The sequence below is a fragment of the Leptonotus elevatus genome, chromosome 4 (genome assembly GCF_054856555.1).
Source record: "Leptonotus elevatus isolate MCC_2025b chromosome 4, RoL_Lele_1.0, whole genome shotgun sequence".
Taxonomy (NCBI): domain Eukaryota; kingdom Metazoa; phylum Chordata; class Actinopteri; order Syngnathiformes; family Syngnathidae; genus Leptonotus; species Leptonotus elevatus.
The window spans coordinates 25,086,912-25,109,752 of record NC_141242.1 but is presented as its reverse complement, the minus strand read 5'-3'; the positions used below and the strand labels follow the sequence as shown (position 1 = coordinate 25,109,752).

General features: G+C 39.4%; 1 protein-coding gene across 3 annotated transcripts in view; it reads left to right on the top strand.

Moving 5' to 3' along the window:
- Positions 1–218: 218 nt before the first annotated feature.
- kcng4a (potassium voltage-gated channel, subfamily G, member 4a) overlaps positions 219–22,841 on the top strand; it is a 39,480-nt gene continuing 16,857 nt past the window's right edge. Inside the window, exons 1-5 of one of the 3 annotated variants that reach the window (XM_086074226.1) lie at positions 219–440; positions 3,923–4,161; positions 4,837–5,036; positions 5,141–5,478; positions 10,674–11,315. In XM_086074226.1, coding sequence (XP_085930352.1) covers positions 5,371–5,478; positions 10,674–11,315 — 750 coding nt within the window. In that variant the 5' untranslated portion in view covers positions 219–440; positions 3,923–4,161; positions 4,837–5,036; positions 5,141–5,370. Of the gene's footprint in view, positions 441–3,919; positions 4,162–4,836; positions 5,037–5,140; positions 5,479–10,673; positions 11,316–22,841 lie in introns of all 3 variants that reach the window. The other 2 variants (XM_086074227.1, XM_086074228.1) reach the window with 2 other exon arrangements.

Below are 22,841 nucleotides of genomic sequence, written 5' to 3'. Positions count from 1 at the left end.
CTGAATGACCTTGAATTTAAAAGACGAACGGTAGAGCGGTTACGTGTACAGTACATCCAGTTTAAATGTTAAAATGTACACTTCAGCAAGGATGTAGATTCTGGACACCTTTACGCAAACAAACTTCTTGTGCCGCTCCTCCTCTTCTTCCTCCTCCCCATCCTCCTCCTCCTCCTCCTCCTCCTCCTCCTCTTCCTCCTCCTCCTCCTGCGGCACCACGAACCGAGCTGAAACGGGACACTTTGAGCTCCCCAAGCTTGTGGGCGCATCCTGCTGCGGTGTGCTCCCATTGTCAGTGCGCCATGCGCCGATGCCGGACAGGTTCACTCGTCCGCGGTATCACCAAGCGGCCATTTGCATGTTCGTGCTTTTGCAGTTGAGCGAAGGAACGACACAAGCGCAAGCTCAGTCGTGTGGAAAGGAGTTCAGCGCCCGGGATGGTAAGTTCGAATGATGTTAGCGGTGGCGTCATAGTGGAAGTTGGAATGTGTTCCTTGCACTTCAATGCAAAGCTGTGCTTTTGTGCTTGCGGGGTTTTTTTTTTTTTTGCATTAACGTGCAATTTGAACATGTCAAATCGAATTGAAATGCGCGTTAATTTCTACAAAATTACAAATCTTTTAGCTTCGTTTAACTTCCTCGCATAGTCGCATGTCCCGTGGAATATAGGCTACACGAGTGTGTGTGATTGCCCCCCCCCCCCCCTGCACTCTAACTGCAGAAGCATTGCAGTGACACTTATCTATCAAACGATCAGATTCATAATTAATTAATTATATTTTAGTTTAATTTTAGCACTTGTTTTCATGTATGATGAATATATAAACCCCACATACATTTCATACAAAAAATTCTCGATTGCAATTTTCAAACTATCCCACCCAGTTAACTTAATCCATTCTGTTTTTTTTTGTTTTTTTAATCATGAATGAATTATTGCTGATTTAGTCATAGTGCACAAATGAAATGACCAATCGTGTGCACGAGACTACTATTTTTGTTGCTGCAGGAACAAAATGGGTAATTGCCCTAAACATTAAATGTAGCTCACGTTCCAGAGTACATGAAGTTCTATAGGCATGAGCGTGGGTTCAGTTTCCACTCAGTGACAGTGTGATTGTGAGTATGATAGGTTGCCGGTCTTGATGATGAAAAAGTAAAACAAGCCTGAAAGACTGAAGAGGTATTTAAAAAATGAATGAATGCAATATTGTACCGAGGTGATACTGAGCAGAGACACGTGTACTGCTTTCCCATGTTCGGTATCCATTTCTGATTCTGTATTCTCGTTGGTTGTGAACACGCCAAAGAAAAAGTAAACAGACTTTTGGAGCTAATCCTTTTGATGCTCACTAAAATCAAGTCCTCTGAGATTTGCCAATGCCAAAGATGTACAAGACTTACTTGAGTCTTTTTTTAGGTATTACCCGTTGTTGAAGTTCTCAATCATTAGTGTGGCCTCAGCTCAGTGATTCCACATTATCATATATTGATGAATGGCTCGCGTCTGCATGTGTTTCTTGTTTTCCATTGGGCTTGAATTGATTTGGAATTGGTTGAACTTTCTCATAAATTTAATTGAATTTAAGATTGAGGATGATCAAAGCTGTTGGATGCCAGCGCACTGCCAAAGCCACCATCAACAATTAAAGGGTTAACCTCCGGCAAGGAAATACCATCATATCCACAGAGAATTCAAATTGATGTTTAAATAGTTGATCATGATCTCTGCGAGGTGGTGATGAAACACCAACATTATGACAGGCGTGATTTATTGCTTTAGCCTAATGCAATTTGCTCTCCTGGTTCTGAATGAGTGTCACGTATTGACTGTAGACCCAAGCAAACATATGTAATCTGAGTATATCAGATTGTGCTGTGCACAACTAGCTACTTGTCAGTATGCAGGTTTGCCTTACATGCCAAACTGCAGTGTGTCGATTACAACTTAATGTATGGAAAATTGTATGTTTGCAGTATATGGCATTTAGATTGTCAGTAAATCATCGAATGTATTTAAACTGTTCTAAATAGCATTTGCAGAAAAGTGCTGTATTTTTTCCACACTATCACTAAATTAATGCTACCTTTTCAAGATGGTCTTCATTCTTCACTTTAAAAGAATGAGTATTTACTTGGGGGAAAAAAACGAGGAACATTTTTTTTCCTCTCCAAAATTCCAAGTTAATTTTACAAGGATAGTCTGAGTACATTTTACCAATTTATTTACGAACAAACCCACAACGTCCAGGGTGGGAGACGGCCACTCAAGACCTGAGCCATTTCGCTACAGCTGTGTGTTAGTATATTACTGGTGTCACATGGAATCGTCATACCTGCAAGACTGTCATTTTGAACACACCTGCAATGCAGTGTAGTGGCAAACAGAAAAAGTAACTATTTGTGTGTTTTTGTTGCCCCTGCGGCCAGGTCACTCTTGGAAAAGAGATTATTAATCGCAAGGAGTTTCTTACCTGGTTAAATAAAGGAAATTAATGGAAAAAGTGGCATGGCTCAGCTGGTCTCCCAAGCTGAAGGTCATGCGTTTGTCCTCAACGCTTGAGATTCTTTTTTTAATGGACTGGGAAAATGTACTAAAAACTCTTCTTTCAAATTTACTTAGAATTTCTGAGTGAAAAAAAACGTTACAATTTTTTTTCAAGTAAATATCAAATATGTTTTTTATGGATGCTATTACAGCATTTTCACTTTTTTGACGTTGACGAGGGCAAACTTATTATTTTGTCTTTCCTATTAATAATAATTGCAAAATCCTTGTTTTGACGCGTCAGCCTAGAAAAATGTCTATTCACAAGGAGTTTTTAATGGCCACTTTGATTTGCAGCGAGCTACGGAAACTTAAATGAGAAAATGGAGTTGATAACTATTAGGGCCTTGATACGGGGCAAGCCATTCTGGGCAACTGCAATCACTATGTGTGCCAATAAGTTTCAGAGCAATCATACTGCCAAGAAACACATTTTGAGCCTCTACTGCATTCACTCTGGGTGTGAATTACACCATTAAACCTGAATGTTCTCTTTTCCGCCTGTTCCTTAGTTTTAAATAGGACCCATAATGATAAAACCAGCAGGATGAATGTTCTTTCTTTTTGCTGTTTCTTAAGTCCTATATTGCTCAGGGTGACAAGGATTTTTTTTTTTTAGAAGTAAAGTTAGTTGTGTGTCTAACGTTAAGAGCTTATTTTTTTAAAACGCACCACAGACACATTTTTTTGCTGTCTCTTTATCCTTTTTTCTTTGAACTGTTCACCCAAACTGCCATTCACCTGTAAGTTTTGTTTCCTTTTGATTGCCTCCACCAAATATAAAAAAGCGAAGGTTGTATTGTAGATAGAAGAAGAATTTTGGTCGATTGAGTCACGATTTGTAAATGGTTCCATCCTGTCTTCAATCTTGACGTACATTTTCCCAAAAAAGCGACTCGACGAAAAACAATGATCATACATTTGCATCCAGACTGCGAATGAATAGTGTTGTGCAAAGTTACCACTAGCTGTTTTAACCATACCTCTACCCATTTGTGAAGGCAGTACATTACCAAACAAATTGGGAAAAATACAAAATATGAAAAAATATTGTTTAAAAAGGGGGGGGGGGGGATAATCAAATCTGTGGGTACCAAACTGTGAATATGCAGGGTTCGACTGTAGTTTTAGGTTGTAATATCACCGATCACCACTAGATGGCAGACTTGTGTTAGTTGTGCTTACTTTGTGCTTTCTTCTTATACTGTACTGTACTACAAGGCGAGTAGGCCTTATATATTTATATTTTGTTTTTGAGAAATTGGAATGATATGCATGACAAACATAGTACCTCAATAATGTAAAAATGTTGAGTGAGTTGATTTTTGTGTCAAAATGAGTTCTTGCACTTAATGTTGGTTTCTTGTTCAGCAGTTTTGTCCCGTCCTTGGCACAAAACTTCAGCTCTCTCCAAGTCATGTGTCGTTGTGTCCTTGGGCAAGGCACTTCACACACATTGCCTCCAGTGCTACTCTCGCTGGTGTATGGAAGGTGCGAATATTTGGTGGTGGTCAGAGGGGTCGTAGGCGCACACTGGCAGCCTCGCTTCCGTCATCCTGCCCCAGGGCAGCTGTGGCTACTTAAGTAGCTAACCGCCACCACAGTGTGAATGTGTAAGTGCATGAATAATGTATCCGTTCCATTGTAAAGCGTCTCTGAGTATCTAATTAAATAGAAAAGTGCTATATAAATCCAATGCATTATTATTATTATTATTATTATTATTATTATTATTATTATTATTATTATTATTATTATTATTATTATTATTATTGAAGGGTTTGCTTCAAACCCTTGTTGTTGGGTTAGGACAGTGGAGAGAACTTGTCATTTGCATGCATTTTGTCCATATTTAAAGCATTTTATTCATACATCTGGTTAGAAAGTGCGTGGCCCCTACGTGGCCCCCAGGAGCACTGATGAAAAATTGTGACCCCGTCCAGCATTTAAAAGTTGCCCATCTAGAGACTTCATTTTACGTTAATGTGGCCCCTAACATCGCTTAAAATGGTTCCACTGAATACTATTCTATTTTGCTGCTCGTCAAAATTTCGGTTGGATTAATGGGAAAAATGTGTGACCCTGTCATAAATCTAAATTGTAAGCATGTGCGAGGAGCTTGTAACTAGTGTGACTTACTTAGTATTATAATTTTTTCAGTGATAACTGTAAAATTTAAGAAATGGTATAGTTTAGTAGTTTGTTGCATAGTATATGTAATACGAGACATGATTTTTTTTCTTAATTCCTCACTGAAATGTTTCTCTTTCCTTGTCTATCTGTCTCAGATCTTGCCATCACAGTCTCCCACTAATGCGGCCTCAGCCTCAGAGGATCCCCTTCCCTCTCTGGACACATCAGCACCACATTTGGCTCATTGACGTATTCCGCTCATTCTCCACAGTTGTCAGTCACTGACCCATCTAAACGCGCTCTTGCCTCACTCCAAGATTATCTACTGATTTGCTGCTGGCTGCTGTTAAAGCAGGCAAGTCCATTTTATCCTCTGATGGCAACATCAAAAGTCATTCAAATGTGACAGCAGGTTATCTGACACGCTTCCTTCTCCAATTTTCTGGTTTACTTCATTAGTTTGATGCCAAAGGACATCCATCGTCTACCATTGAAAAGGAGACTCGCTCTGAGGTGAAAAAGACCTTGAGGAAGCTAAAGACAGTCTATTTCTCAACGTGTTGACCTTTGACCTGGAAAGTACAATGTACTGTGCATCTCTGTCCTGACTCTCACCAAAAATAAACCCGGTGAAGAAGCTTGTTCATCTTCCTAACTTCAGCTAAGCTGCGTACGTTCCGGATGCTGCCATGCCCATCATTAGCAATGCTAACCACGACTTCAGCAATCTGTCCGTCAGTGACGACAGCAGTCTTGACCGCATCTTCACTGAGATTCCTGAGACTGAGACCATCAAGGTAAGATTTTTTTTTTTTTGCTGTGATTGCCCCTGTCAAATATGTTACAGATTTTCATACAAATATGCATACAAACAAGGAACTTTATACAGCATTTACCAACAATGAGTCTTACAAAAACATTTGAAAGAATCTCAAATTTTAAGTACTTACCTAGCCCTACAATCTTGCATGTTTGATTTTTATTGGATATTTTCCGAGTAGTGTCATAGCATCTTGACGTCAACCAATTGGATTGTGTCTTGCAATGGCCTCACCTCACTCATGCTACCTGTACATCAGAAGACTGTGAGAAGATTTGGAAAAGACTCTTGCAAAACTACCATCTCACGCTAGCTCACATCTAAAGACAAGTCATAGAGTTTTTAGTCTGAGCCTACTCTCAGAATGAGATTTTACACAGACTGAATTATGCAGCCTCTGAACTGAAGAGAATGCTTGAAGCAATGGTAGTAATTACAAAAACGGCCAGCAGGTCGCAGCAGAGTATAAGGAGATCAACCAGGTCTACTTTGCAAAAGGCTCTTTTCCCCACTGTTTTAAACAGATTTGTGAATAATGATGAAATTTTGCTACATTCTAATGCTAACTGTTGCAAAACGGAAACCGACACAAATATTCTTTTTTTTCCTGATGAAAGAAGAGACTAATCTTTCTTTTAGTAGGATCCATGTTTTTATAGCAATAGAATACAATATTCTGTGGGCCTTGCAAAATCAATCAAAATCCAGTCAAACAAGAAAAAAACTGAAACTGAAAACTGAAAAACTACAAGAAGAGTGAATTCAGCAGATTACGAGCATGGCTCAAATTATAAAATATATATGTACAGTATATAATATATACTGTGTATGATAGGGGTGTCAATTGCCGAGTACCGTGATTCGATTCTATATCAATTAATCCCGATACGAATCTATAAATCGATTATTGCAAAAAAAAAATTTAACTCAAATTGAGAAAATAGGCTACTAATCAGTAAACTTGTACTTGTACTTGTACTGTACACTGTAAGATTTGTATGAAAATGTATTTATCTGAAACTTCAGGCTTAATACTGTGAGCCACTGTATTTAACAAACAGGTTGCAATCGGTTTCATGTTTGAACAGCACTGAAATAAAATATTAAGGCTTAATGTTCCATTAATATAAAATTCTGCCATGCTTAAAGTGTGAACCCTAACCCTGAGTAAGACGTTTTGTTGATTATTTACATCAAAAATTGATGTTTAAACATCGATTCGGCCGCATATTGAATCGATACGAGAATTGCGTACTGTAGCATTGCCATATATTGCAGAATAGATTTTTTTTAACACCCCTAGTGTATAATAATATATACATCACTATTCTATTGTATAAAAATATTTTTATCAGCATTTAAATAATTAGCGGAATTCATCCCACGCCGCTATGCATAATCAGCGTGTGAGCTTTGTGCTGAGCTGAACATCTGATGACTTGTTTGAAAGTTTCATAGATAATAAGTGAGAGATATCAATGTTAAAGTGCAGCTCCATTTGTTACATTCAGTAATAATATCTTGACATTTAAAGTGGTGAATCTCCACTCTATCGTGATAGAATAGAAAGGCTGGGCTTATATAAAGTTCTGATGGGAATTTTCACCAGGGCCCGGTTGTTCGAAACTCGGTTATGTCTTTAACCACTGGTTAAGTAGATTTAACCGATCGTTAACATTAACGGCACTGTTATCTTGTTGTTTAAAACTCAGTTAATTTTAACCGGCGGTTCAACAGTGTGGTTAACTCTGTGTTCGCAGCTAATGATGCCTTCATGATGCCCGTTTAGCGCAAGAAAAAGAAAGTCAGTCGAGGGCTTGGTTTGACATGGATGATTATTCAGATGAAGAGTTATGCGCACGCTACCGCTTAGCAGTACTACAATGCCAAGTCTCATGCTGAGTCAGAAGAGAAAGAATAAAAATGTGTTTTTTAAGATGAGTTCTAAAAATGGACAGCGAGAGGGCTTGCCCAACATTTAGTGGGAGGTGATTCCAAAGAGATGTTACCTGTAATGTTTCTTGTTTGCTTTCATGTCAATAATCAAAAAGAAAACAACACTGTGAATAGCGGCTAATTATTGACGCTAAATTAATTTAAATTTAATATTATAATAATATTTTTTTAATTAAGTTTAATTTTAAACAGTAATTACAAATATTAGTAATCATTACAAGTATTAGATAAAAAATACACACATATTAGAAGTATGTAAATACAAAAACAAGACAAATAAAAGCAATTATATCAAAAATATTTCACAAAAAAACAAATCAGTCAAAAATACAATTATGTTAAACAAAAAAAAAACGCAAAAATAATATGATAAACAAAATCAAACAAAAACATGCACTCTTCTATGCAAAAATATTGGCAAAAATATTACACAAAATATCCACTGAAAATACACACAGTAGAAACAAATTAATTATAATGAATTAAAAATAATAATACATTGTTTCATAAAAACTTAATGTTTGTTTGGTTGGTCGTTTGGATAGTATCCATTCCTTTCGCCGACCCGAAAGTAAACAAAAAGAGGAATTGTGGGATATATCTGTGCTAACCAGTGCCGTAAAAGGCACAGTTAACTTTAACAGCGTGACTAACCATGTTTTGAACAAGGCACATTTAACGGTCGGTTAGTTAACGGTGGGTTAAGAATTGAACCGGCGGTTAGGGATTAAACAGTTGTTAAAATCATTTAATTGAACAACCCAGGTCTTTTATAATAACAACCAGGAGACTGAATATTCACAGTTGAACTATTTACTGGATGCCAGAAAGATCAAGTAGACAGCTGTGGAGCCTTTTCTGCTGGATGCGGAAGAAGGTCTAATCTATTCAAAATAGTTTATACCGTTTTGGCCGCCCACCCACACGGGGAGGCGGCTCAGCCCATGTGAAAATGTGTGACCTGATGGTCTTAACTGGTTTCAACAGGAGAAGTGCACCAGAGTGCAAATAAAGAGAAAGACACCAAGCCACGACAAGTCACAGAGCAGTGTTTCCCACACCATGTTAATACTTGGGCGGGCCACCCAAGTAAACTGGCCACCACCCAAGAAGTTTTCAAGAAAATGTATTAAAAATATATATAAAAAAAAAAAAAAAAAAAAAACGTGTCGCGACCGGATATACCACATGTAATGTTAGTTTGCCGTCACTTTGTGGATCATGAGGCTAGAAGAGAAGTAATAACAGGACTGTAAACCCCCTCGCCCCCCGCCGGAGTCTACCTACCTAAGTGGATTTCAAATCAAATTTCAACACTGCAGAGACGTGTAGCGGCGCATTTTTGCCGGTGTTTCCCATTCGGTCATGCTGCTCTCCTGTTTGTTTGCAAAGTAGCTCATCTATTGGTTGTTCGCTGTGTCACGTCACACACAGACTGAAAGACTTGCGATAATGTCAAACATGTATGATATTGTCATAAGGCCAAGACTGTTTGTGGCAATAGTGTGACAGAGAGTCATTGTAAAAGACCAAATTTGTCTTGTAGTCTGATCCAGGCACAAGCCTGAAACAAACACAGCACCCAAGCCAATTACAGGTACTGCTGCAGGATATAGAAACTAATAAAAACTTATTTATTTAGTAGAAGAGGAGAGTAGAACGAAGAATTGCAGGACACAATTATGCATTACTCTTATACTGTGTCCACTGAATGGCAATTGCATCGATCTGAAAATGGGGAGAAAAAAGTATTTCATTTCCTTACTTGCAGATAATCTGCTGCAGAGGCAATCAATCCCCTTCTGCTTTGAACACAACAATCTCAGCGATCTCTGATTCACTGGCTCTGCCCAACCAGGAGGCAAATGCATGTCTCTGGTACTCAAAAGATACTTTACAATATAATTATATGTTCCATCCAGCCCCACCAGTCCTAACAGTTCTAAACAATTCTGATTAGTATTATGTTTGTGGAATATGAATTAAGTGGAAAAATCCACCCATTTTTATCCATCTCATGGTTTGGCCATTTTGGTACTTGCTGCCGCCTGATGACCAATTTACGGCTCAGCTTCAGAAGACAAGTGAGTCATGGTTGGTCAACTGTGATGTCATTTTCAATTGACAGCAAGTGGGAAAATGTCCCCTCCCCGAGATGGATAAAATGGAATGATTTTGCTGCTTAACTCATATTTTACTAATGCAATACTAACCAGAATGTCGTGTTTAGATGAGAGGGGGCACATATTACATATTCTTGTAAAGAAAATGTTGGTGTTGACTTCTCCTTTAAAAGTTGTCACAATAACTACATACTGTAACTTGGTTAAAACAGATCAAATGTTGTGTTGCTCATAAATATTTAGATAATGAATCTCTTTTTCTACTCAACTCTGGAATGTGCAGGAGCTTGCTATCTGCAAAGTACAGGCACATCCAGCATCCCTTTAAATTTCCAATAGTGCGATCAATGGTGCACCAAGCACATGCCAATGATTGTTTGACTGATGGGTGACAAGTTGTGCCATCAATCCGGTGCCTTGGCATATCCTTGATCTCCTTATGTTATACTGCATCTCCAATAGCTTATTATTCCAGGCACATACAATACCTATGAATCTGTGTTGCAGATGTAGGAGTTAAGGTATTACAATGATAGGTATAAGAGTAGATGAGTTGTGCGCTCCCCTGGGAAAGTGGGCTCCCAAATCGAAACGTGATATTGTTAACGGTTCAGGTAACGGAAAGATGTTTGTGAAGGTGACCTAGCGCACACATTCGAGTAGACTTTTGTGCCAATGGCGCATGACAGAGCAGCCAGGCATCAAAGTCTTCATGACCTTCATCACCTTGCTCGCACAACACGCCAGTCTTATTCTATTATGAAGGTAATTTCTGATAAAATGGACTAAACGCAAGTGCGAACAATTCAGCAGGTGTAATACCCAACTTAGGCTTTTCTTCAAGAAACCTTTTGAGCAGCAGGCATATTTGTGGATAAAATCCGTTATAATGATGAACATATAGGTGTATTTTAAAATAAAAAGTATTAGGTATTCCCCATCGTATTCCTAGGCGCCTTCCTTCAACTTTCATCTTTTAAAATGATTAAGCATTTATGAATGATACACAATGTCAAGTTAGAACCATATTTAAATCAGTAAATGTTTTATATTTCTGATGGAGTTGCTATACAAGTCATACACTTTTCCGCAGGGTGTTTACTACCAAAGGGCTCAGTTCATCCGTCAGCCGGAGGATCTCGTCTCCGTAGACCACCGTTTGCTGGCAGTGATCAACGTCGGGGGGAACCGCTACACCTTCCCTTGGACCACTCTGCAGCAGTTCCCTCTCACTCGACTTGGCCGCTTGTGTGGCTGCAGGTCACCTGAGGACATTGCCAGCGTCTGTGACGACTATGACGAAGCGCGGAAGGAATTCTTCTTTGATCGTTCGCCATCCGCCTTTAGGGTTATTCTCAACTTCCTGGCCGCAGGTAAACTTCGCCTGCTGCAGGAGATGTGCATCCTCTCCCTGCACGACGAGCTTACCTACTGGGGCGTGGAGATGGCGTACATGGAGCGCTGCTGCAAGAGGAAGATGTACACACGAATCGAGGAGGTGAACGAACAAGAACGGCAGGAGGAGGAGCGCAGGCAGAGGAACGCCATGCAACGTGTTCCCGTGGAGGAGACGACGTATCAAAAAGTTATGAACTGGCTTCGGGATATGGTCGAGAATCCGCAGTCTGGCTTACCGGGGAAGATCTTCGCCTGCCTGTCTGTCATCATGGTAGCAGTGACTGTGGTGAGCTTGTGTATCAGCACCATGCCTGACCTCAGAGAGGAAGAGGACAGGGTGAGTGTGTTACACAACATCAACATGCATTGAATATCCAGTCCTGTGCAACTTGTTCAGGTCACCATTATATTTTCAGCAATTCTGTAATAACCATATTAACTGAAAAAAAATGGACTCCACCAAAGTCTTTTCTGGAAACAAAAGCTGTGTGTTTTGCGTGTAGGCGTGCATTTTTGCGTGTGTGAGCACTGGGCATGAATATCCCGTGAACTGTCTACCCATAACAGCGTGGATAACGAAGCCTCATGCTCACTGAGGCCTGTCCAGTATCTGTCAGTAAACACTGGAGAAATAATGAAATGGCTTTACTGTGTCGCTCACAAAAGGAACAAGCACGCATGTAAATGTGCACATTAGCAGAGCCATCAAGTCACATAAAAGCAACTCATAAACACTCGTGCACACACAAAAAACATTGATCTTTGTTGTTGTTTAATTAAGTTCCTTGATCCGATTGACATTTACAAAACCCAGTTCCACTGAATTCGGGGCCTTGTGTAAAATTTATATAAAACAGAATGTTTGCATATCATTTTGAACCAATAATTTAATACTCTACAAAGACAAGATATTTCGGGCCCCATTTTCATACGCAGGCGCACAATGCAGTCAACATAAAAACAAGCACGTCCTCATTTTGGTGCGATGAAATGCAGCTGACTCCCAAGCGGCTCCCCCTCATTGCCATTAAAATCAGGGCGGTGGAAGCACACGCATGATTCGTCGATTTTGCTGCACACCACACACTGTACGTTTAAACCCGGCATACCCAAGATTTTTTCTGTGTGTGTGGGGTCTCTTAGGGTTTGGGAAATCTGCCAACAATTTTAAAATCTTTCCACGTGAACCACAATTTAGTTTAGAGTTATTTCGTTTATTTGACATGTTCATCAGGCATGTTGTTAGACAGCTAAGGGTCCTTCGGTGCTTCATTTTAAATCAGGCAGATTATTGAACAGGGGTCCTAAAAAGGGGAGATGTAGTCTACTGCCTTGTCCCAATACTCGCACTTCAACCCTTGTGCCCCTCAAATGCATGTTCCCGTTGATGGATGCATGTGTGTAGGATGTCCCAGTTCTCCGAAGTGCGCTGTCGCCCCGCCCCCTTTACACGATTTGAACAAAAGAGTGGGTTGGATGGCAATTCCTATGCCTGTCTAAAAAAAAAAAAAGTTTAGATTTTTCAAGTGTAAGTATTAAAGTGTTATTCGTTTTATCAGTTGTATAAGTGTAATTTTAATCGAAGTTTAGACGTCATCTACATATTTGGCCGAGTGTAGTTGCCGTACTTAGTGATCTGCTGTGCATGCGCCGCATATCATGCAGAGGCCGCAAATAAATGCTTTGCAAATCAGGCGTGGAGCCATAGCTGCCATGAACTGGGGTTTTTACTTGACTACTACTTTACTGCAGTTTTGATATTATTTCAAGCAGCAAAATTGCCAAAACAACCACCGCTGCCACAATGTTTGATGACGCAGATCGACTACAGTGGAGCAAGCCAATGATGTCACATGCACTGTCCCAATTCTGCAATTTTTGCACACTTGTAACCTTGCACTCAAACGCTATGTGCACCTCCTCTACTACGTGCACGCGTCAATGTGGAGCGTAGGGTGTAGTGTGGGTATTGAGACAGGGCCTACTTGTTTGTTTGCTGATAATGGCGGTCGGTAGTTACCACTGTGTGCACATGCTATATGTGGCAACATTAGTGAGGAAAAGAATAGAGGAGTGACGGCTGGATGATTACAATGCGGGTCGGCTTGAAATATTGACGGAAGGGTGTCCCAAATGTTGACAATTGACGAATGACGGATGCTCAGAATTCATTGACACGCCCACCTCTGTTGTAAGCACATTTACAGCCAAGTAGATACACTTTTAAACACAAATAAACAGCTGTAAATATGTATTTACTTAAGCTGGCGACAAACTATATAGATAAATATTCAGTATTTCATTATGATAGTGATTAGTGAGCAGAAATTAAATATCAATGAAGCACATTTAGTATGAATACAAAATATGAATTAACCCTATAAAGCCTGAAATATGAAATATATGAGAGAAAATTCTGATTCTTTGTAAATAGAGTATTTATTCGTCGTTTTGAACAAACAAACAAAAAATTTCACATGACTTTTGATTTGTGTCATATTTGATAAATGCTTTAAATTCGTACATTTATAACTGTCACAAATATAATAAAACATATTAGTATTTCCAAAAATCAGAAAGAATATTTCCCACCATTAATAAGTTTAGGTGTCTCTCCTTTCTCAATTGGGGCGATCTTGCAAGGTCGCTGGAAAGCCATCAGTTGGGTGATACTGCCCTCCAATGGATTATCCGTGCAATGCATGTGTCAGATCATATACGTCCGGGTTTTAATGGGGGGGGGGGGGGATATATGAAATAGAGGGCTCAAAATGTCTTGTATGATATGTTTGGCTTTATAGGGTTAAGTAAGGTAGCACAGTGATTTGACATCAGCCCTCTATTCTCTCCACAGATTTGGGCACAATAAGGGTAAAATAAATACACAATATTTAAACCTTGTAGGAAAGCAAACAGACGCACTAATGTCTCAGCAGAAATTAAAAAATCAGATGTGTGACAGTCAAAGTGGGTGTACACGCAGGACACTGGCTCTGAAGTTGTCGACAGCATATATTTTGGTATGAGCAGACACATAGCGCTAGAGGGCTGATAGCAGCAGGGTGTGATCCAGGAGAATTTAGTGAGGCTGCAGAGGACCTTATTATCCAAAAGGCCTGAAAATAAGAATTTAGAGTTTGATCCCAGGAGGAGATCAGTGGCTGGTCAGGAAAAAGGATGAATAAGCTCGGACAAAAGATTTGTGCATACACAAGTCTGATTGCAGGGATGTTGAAAACCTTTGCATGATGTTGTCGGCATGATGGAACTAATTTGCAAAGAGGATAAAAACATAGTGGAGTGATGCATTTTGGTAGATTATTTTGTAAACAAGGCTGGAAAACAGATACAGAGGCAAGCAAGCAGGACACATTTCCTGAAAATACGGTGTTTATGCTTCCATTATCAAGATTACATTTCGCTGAGAGGAATTGGGCATTTCTGTTTGTGGTCATATCAGGTAAACACAACAGAAGAAAGACAGTGGTGCATTATGGGAGAAATCAAGCTGTCCTCGGGGGCTACTGCGCTCCATTGAGACCAGAGCACCTACCCATCAACCCTTATTCACACAGCACTTTATTGATACCTGGCAAGATACAGTAACGACATGTGTTTGGGGACGATTTATTATACCACTGTACATACAGTTGCCTAAGGACTTGGGGGGGGGGGGTTACCAGTTGGTAGGAAAGTGAGACAATTCCATGCGTTGGCTTTTCTATGACTTGACTTGTATTTCTATGACTGAATTGATTTGCCTTTATGTTTTCCCGACATTCACTCATTCCCATATTATCCAGCTACTGAGTGAAGTCTGGTAGCACTGAGAGTCTTCCTGTCATCTTTAATTCAAATGCTCCATCTCTGTGCTTCTCCCTGCTAGAGAGGGGCCAAAATTCCCTCATACGCTCATCATTCACCTGCCCGAGTCTGTTTGTGTGAAAGTGTGCAAAGGGAAGGATAAAGTAAGCCGAAGATGTCGGAAGAGTAGAGTGAAAATGGGATATGCGTGAGAGAATGAAAATGAGAACAACATGAACTAAGTATGGAGCTTTAAAACGAGTGCATCATAGAATGAACTTTTTGCCCCTCATTCTCTTCCTGCATTTTCTCGTGCTTATGCTTGTCTTCAGCTCATCACTTCAATCACTTTGTGATCTCAGAATTTTGGGGGCGGCCCTTTCTTCGGTCCAACCCATGTCTGACTTTTCTCATCAGTGCTCTTAATGTAAAATCTCTATAGCCTTTGTAATGGATTATTTGTATTTTGTCTAGTTGCCAACATACTGTTGGAAAGCAGAGCCCTTCCCTAATGTGCTCCGTAATTGCAGATAAGATGTGTCAGGTTTACCTGTTAGACATTTATTAAACACATGAAACTTTGATATCTGTCAGAAAGTCAAAACACTGCATGCTAAGTGATTAGCAAATCAAAGTAGGGAAAAAAACTGTAATTTGATGACAAAGAAACAAATTCCAACACTTCAGGGTACGCTCCAACCGCGTGTTTTAGCTAAAGATATTACCAAGCTTTCTCCGACAACAACAAAAAAAACTCTCAAAAATATATAAGTTACTTAAATATACTGATAAAACGTCTTTACCCATCTCGAAATGGGAAACAGACTTGTCTATAGCTCCGGAATCTGACTTTTGGATTCAAGTTTGTGAAAACGTTTTTAAAATGACAAAACACACAACTTTACAACTTATCCAATATAAAATTATTCATAGAACATACATTACTCAATATATGATGAAGAAAATGGGACTCTCAGACTCCGACATTTGTCTCCAGTGTTTACAAAACACTACAGACACTTATTTTCATGCTTTATGGTTATGTACTCCGGTTATGTGTTTCTGGACTAAAGTCTTAGAAAAACTTTCCGCTGTCTTGGACTGTAGGATACCGTTCTCTCCAAACTTGTGTTTGCTAGGTGACTTAACAACAACTGACTTACCACATAAACAATTTCAATCTACACTTGTAGCCCTTACTATCGCAAAAAAAAACAATTCTTGTTAACTGGAAAAATAAACGAACTCTGAATATCGACCAATGGTCTAACCTCCTCATAAATCACATCTTAATGGAAAAAATATCTGCCTCAAATAAAAACCAAATGTCAAAATTTAAAGAAACATGATCTACGTATATAGAATTTTTTGCCTGGGTGCGGGGGGTCCCCGGGGGCTGGGGGGCTGCCGGTTGGTCGGGGTGGGGTCGGGGGATTGGTGCTGGGGGATTGGGGGCGGCTGGGGCTGGGTTGGGGTGGATGGTGGGGGTGGATGGGGGGCGGGGGTCATGGGGGGAGCGGGGGCTGTGGACCGGTGGGGTGCCTGGCGGACCTGCAGTGCCCCGTCCTGCTGCGTTGGGTTGGGGGCGCGGGCCGTGTTGGGGTGGGGGGCGCTCCTGCTCCTGGGTTTGCTCTTCGGCCGGTGGCCCTGGCGGGGGTCGTCCTTTGGCGCTGCCGCGGCCTGGGGGGCCCTGAGGTGTTGCGCTTGCTCTGTCCTGGCAGGGGTCGACGGCTCCCCTCTTTGGTGGAGATTTTCATGCATGCCAGATCCACCACACCAGCATCTATCGAAACTCAGACACAATCTGCTTCCTCCTCAGGTCATTGAATCGGTGGAGGCTGGTGTCTGTGGATCTCACTCTGCTTCGTTTGTCCTTCCTTCCTTTCCTCAGTCTCTCCTTTGGTCTCTTGAGGTCTCCCTGATTTTTTGTCTTAGTTGGAATTTAGATGTTTCTGGGGTTGGTGAAGAATTCTGGTTGGTGGCCCGGTGGGTGGTGTATGGCCGGTGCTGGATTTCACTTTCCTTTGTTTTCTTTGGTCCCCTCGGGTCTCCTGACGGCGGTGTTCGGTTTAGGTGGACGGTATGGGATTTTTTCTAATAGGTTTTTGGTGAGCTAACGAATACACACACACTCGCACGCACGCACGCACGCACGCACGCACATACACATACTCACCCACATACAAAAAAAAAAGAAGAGCAATGATGATGACATTACCGAATGAACAATACTGAGCTCTTTTAGAAAAAAAAATAAAAGAAAAAAAAAGTAATTTAAAGGTGAAATTTGGTAAGTTGCCGAGTGAAAAAGAAAGAATCTTCTGCCATTGCACCGCATTGGAATGTAGAAAGTTATTAGTTTATTTTAGTCAGAGGAAAACACAAAAGGACAGATGTCGCCAAAAGCTGTTTTCCCTTCTGCACGAGCAGTTGTCTGTCTGAAGGTTACATCAGTATCAGGTTGGAACAAGTCTCACAATGAATCTACTTTCAGTCTGGCTCATAACAATTCACAGATTTTCACAGAGAAATACTACCACAAATGAAATTTGAAAGTTCAAAAGCTTTGCCGCTGGCGCACACATTTTCACTTAGACAGTTTGTTTGCGATGAAGGTCAATGTACTGATACCCAGTAGTATTTTATTGCCACTTCTGCCTGGTTCATTGGCCATTTTCCATTTGAAGACCAAGATTTGAATGATTCCTGGCTCGTTTCTTTTTGCTTGATGAGCGTGTCTGGATGTGTCTAATAATATCTAGATAGCAATTAACTTTATGAAGTGCAGTCGTACCTTTTGCAGTCACAAATCATCACAACCATGTGTTGCTAACAGATTATAAGACACAACCTGTCCCCTTAAGATTTTTTTTTAATTAAAGTAAATCATTAAATTAAAACCAAATGTCTATGTGTCCTTGGTTGAAGACATGTTTCATATACAGTAGCTACATATTATGTGTGTCTCAGTACTTTTAATACAAAGCGTTTTCCTCTCAAAGTGGGGTGCGTGTGATGCTAACATTGATTAGAAAGTACTGTGAGTGCTGGGCTAAAACCCAGCACTGACCCCACTAAGCTTTTGCAGTAAAATCTCAGACAGGATGTCTACAGCAGATTGGAAAGAGTGGGGAAGTGAAATTGTCCGGCGGAAGTCACACATCGCTAATCTACTTCAGTATGGTGATGTATTTTTTTTTGCACGCATTTCATATGTCACTTGTCAGCTGAGATACACTCTGCTTCTGCATACTGCTCTCATTCATCTTTTTAATATTATCACCCAGTGACTGTGTCTTTTAAGACTTTCCTATCAGATTTGCTCTTGTTTTGTAATTTGGTCATATTCTGCCCTGGGGAGTAATTGAAGTGGCCATTTATGTCCTTAATGCTGTAAAGTGAAGTAAGGTTTGCTGTTCAATAATGACGCTTCCCAGTAAATATCTCACAAGAGCGAAGGAGGGTGAGAATGAGAAAGTAGAAACCCAAGATAAGATGACATCTGCAGGAGCAATGTTGAAGTCAGTCTGATGATGAACATTTAAGATGAACATTAGAGATTTTGGAGGGATGAATGTGTGTACATACCCAAAAAACTTTTTGATTAATTAATTAAGGAAGATGTTGGCCAATAGACTTTTGTCCATGTGCTGTGCTGTTCATTATTTTTTTCATGTGAGGGATTGAAAGAGGACTTGAAGGAAGACCGGGGACAGCAAGCAAACAAGTAAACAGGGAAAAATAAAAACACAACAGAGGATCAGACATCAAAGCTTCCTTTCTTTTCGTCCTCATTCTTCTCATGACTCAGGGAAGTTGTTAAAAATGTTAAGACTGTCTGACGGTAATGAAACTGGTAAGAGGATGAGGAGGCACTCACACGACAGACCACACAAGTGCCAAATACTGTATGTAGATTGTTGTTGAGGTGGAATGACTTAAATTCATCGTTAATTTGCCCCTTTAAAAAGAAAATGAATTGGCCAAGAGAATGTGGTTGAATTAAAATCCCTAGTAAGACAGCCGTAAAACCCAAAAGTACATTTTAATAAAGTAACTTGTAAATCACAAGTTAGCATATCTTATACCCGTAAAACTCAATCACTCAACTCAACCCAACTCAAAGATGAATTTATAGCAACTCCAATATTATGAGTATGATAAAAATTTGGCCCGGTCCTTGAGGGCCCATATCCTGCATGTTTTGGATGTTTCCTCCTCCAACACACCTGATTCATCATCAACCTCTGCAGGAGCCTGATATTGATCCTGATCATTTGAATCAGATGTATTGGAGGAGGGAAACATCAAGAACATGCAGGATAGGGGTGCTCGAGGACCGCAGGGGTGACTCCTGCTCTAGAAGTATTTGGAAATTAAAATATATAACTGGGGGAAAAAAGACACAAAGAAATAAAGAATTAACTTACTTAAAATTAAAGATTTTTGCACATAATAATAATTAGTAACATAAAGTGTTCTCCTTTGGGACCATAGTAAGGATATGATCACAAAAACAAACCATTCACTTAATTTTAAATAAAAACTTATATCCTGCTAAAAATAAATAAATAAATAAATAACTGGCAACATTACCAAGCTAAATGGTAGGAAGGCAAGTGCTGTGATCAAGCTCTTTTTTTTTTTTGTTGCATTGATGCTACTTTATAAATGTATTTTAAAATCTCATTTTCCCCCTTGAAGAGCCTTCAAGTACCCAACAACCCCAGTTTTCCTGATGCTTGTGCCTTCAGTGGGCGAATGTGCTGAAAAATCATGTTAAGGCACTTTGAGTCGCTTGAAGGTAGAATGGACTATACGCACAAAGCTTGTCCGCACGTATGAGTGCACCCAACCTTTCGGTGCGGGGAGACTTCAGCGGAGCGCACTGTTAATGTGATTTAAAACTCTAAGCCTAAATCTTTAACCCACTGAAAAAGAACAGGAGTCGCTCCTTGCTTTAACACTATATCTATCAGAATTTTGAAACTACTAATTATATCACCCAGAGCCGTAATTTTAACGGCTTGAGCTCTGGTAATGATATAATTGCTTAAAATCATTATTACACGTAAATACAAGCCGTTTGAGTAGCTACTAAAGCTATTTTGTTTATTAAATTTTTTAAATGTAAATTATGTATTGTAGCTCCTCTCTCTGGACTACTGGAGTCCACACAGTACCCCCCTCCCCCCTACCAGTAAGACGGTAAGGTTGAGGTGTTGGATATTTCAGATGGAACCTGCCAGCTAACTGTTCATAACTTGTTCATTTTCCTTTTTTATTTTATTGATTGTCTTTTTTATTTTAATAATACGTTATTGGCTAAGAATAGTTTATTAGTACATGTACATGATATAATTGATAGGGAGTAGGATTAGATAAGTTATTGTGCTTCCTACTCCTTTTGAACATGTAAATTATGAAATTGATGAAAATTTTCTTTCTTTAAATTTTTATTTTAACTTCAACTTAGATTTTGTAATGTGTTAATATGTTCAATAAACCAACCAACCAGCTAACAACAACAACTCTCTGGTCTGTAGCCTCCTCTTTGGCCAAGTCTTCTCCTCTTTGCCAACGGGATCCGACGATCTCTGCTTTGTCAAAAATTTGAAGCAAATGTAATGCCTTTATTAGTATAGGTTTTTTTTTATATGTCAGCCCATGGTGACATTTCTCTTAATGCCTTGCTGAAAAGTGGTTGCTTTGGAAATCTGACAGCATTGTCAGCGGTGCAAGAATAATGACTCATATAAATATTTTTGTTTTTTAATACAATAAAATGGCAGCATATGATTAATATACACACAGGCACATGAAAAGTCAAAACGCCAGAAAAGGCAGAAACAAAAGGCGCCCTTGTGTGGTCGACAACTACAGTTATCCCTGCGAATGTTAACAAGTTACAACAACTGTTGTCTATGTGGGCACACAGCAGTAATCACTCGGCGTACTGTCATCTCTCCTCTTCTTCGATGTCTTGTCAAATGCGCGCAATCACGCTCATACAAAAAAAAAGATGAAAAAATACTCCAAAACGCTGACACCTGCTCGAGGTTCTCTGAAGGAAAACAAACTGCAATGGCCACTACCGGAAAAGGTGGTGCCATCTGAGATTTTCCCAAAAATATGTCACAGCTCTTTGTGCATAGAGTCCATAGCACTATACAAGTGGAAGGTGCAGATTTAGAGTAATAATTATTGAAATTGAATGCTCTTTAAATACTTAGGTTGTTTGAGTTACTGTATTCAACTTAAATAAATCATTGCAGTTGAGTTGAACATCAACAGGTTTCACGGTGAAATATATCTTCCTGTCAATGTGTTTCTGCTCTAGCACCGTCAGATTGCGCAGCCTGAGTGCGCAAAATTAAGAAGCTTTCTGACAAACTTTGTGCCGCATATTTACCAACCATGATAAGTGAAGATGTCCACTTTGATTGTTTAGACACGGTTGACATGAGCAGACAGCAAGTTGAGAAAACAAAATGTAACATTAGACACATTCTGGCAGTGGGAAGAGAGGAAGGATGAGATGAGAAAGCTATGGGCAGCCACTGAGGCATTAGCAGTCGCAATAATTTACAGAGTAACATGACCTTTCTATTGTTGCAGACTGTATTGTTATCAAATGCGAGTTGTGTGGTGATTGTGTGTCACTGTTGTTTGTCACTTTTTGAAGTGTTGCATAATAACTAAGAAAATGTTTTAAAACTCCTACCACATATTTCTTTAGTATCTGAAAAAATGTGTGTGGGTGAATACTAATATCCAGACTGTATCAAAGATCAAACACGACATAGACATATCATGTGAATATTCAGGCGTTCCCTGTGTGTTTGAGGATGTACATAACTCTGTTTGACAGTATCAGTGTGCAGCAGATTTCATGCCTTATTATAGCCTATCTGGTTATGAGCTGTATTCTTTCCATCCATGACTGCATGGCTGCCAAGTGGGATTATGGGAGAGAACAGCAAAGTATGAGGTGTTTATCTTGTCTGTGCCAGAATAGGATTGGACAGCTAACACAATGCAGACGTGCAACACAATGCAGTGGAGATTCTTAGATCAGAGTGTTATGAGAGCAGGTAAAGTCTATGATTAGTGTTTAACTGTTTTTATTGGATACACTATGAACTTAATATGACCCTGACAGACTTTGACAAACAGCCATCACAGTTCACAAGGAAAAACATTACTTTTGTTGGGGACTACCAGAACAGTGAATGATTATAAACTAACATTTCATTAATATTAATATTATATTAATATTTACTTGAAAATCCTAGTAACGTTTTTTTCACTCATATATTCTAAGTACATTTTACAAGGAGTTTTGAGGACATTTGACCAGTTTATATATATATATATATATATATATATATATATATATATATATATATATATATATAAAAAAAAGTTTAATAAAAATTGTTTTCCCAAAAAGCTACTCAAGGATAAAGAACAAAACCACAACCTTGGGAGACAACCACTCTACCACCTGAGCCATGCTGTGTGTTAGTATATTGATTGTGTCTGGCAGTGGTGTGCACAGACATTTTAGGGAGCAAGTGTTCCAGTGTTTTTGCCCATATTGAATACCTTATTGACCTTAATTCCGAGATGACGTCATGAGTCAAGATGGCGGTCAATTTGGTCTTGGTCTGATTTGTTGTTTGACTACTATAACAATCAGTGTGGCTTGTATGATAGTCACAGGCAAAATACAAGTTTAAAAAAAAACATTACACACACAAATAATAATAATAATAATTCTCCACAACTAGTTTTAATAACAGCCTATCAGGGCAACATGACTGCAAGACTTGTAGCATAGAAATAACTTACAGTTATGGTTTGTACAAACCCAATTCCCAAAAAATTGGGACACTTTACAAATTGTGAATAAAAACTGAATGCAATTATGTGGAAGGGCCAAATTTCAATATTTTATTCAAAATAGAACATAGAGAACAGGTCAAAAGTTTAAACTGAGAAAATTTATAATTTTAAGGGAAAACTACGTTGATTTTAAATTCCATGGTGTCAAACA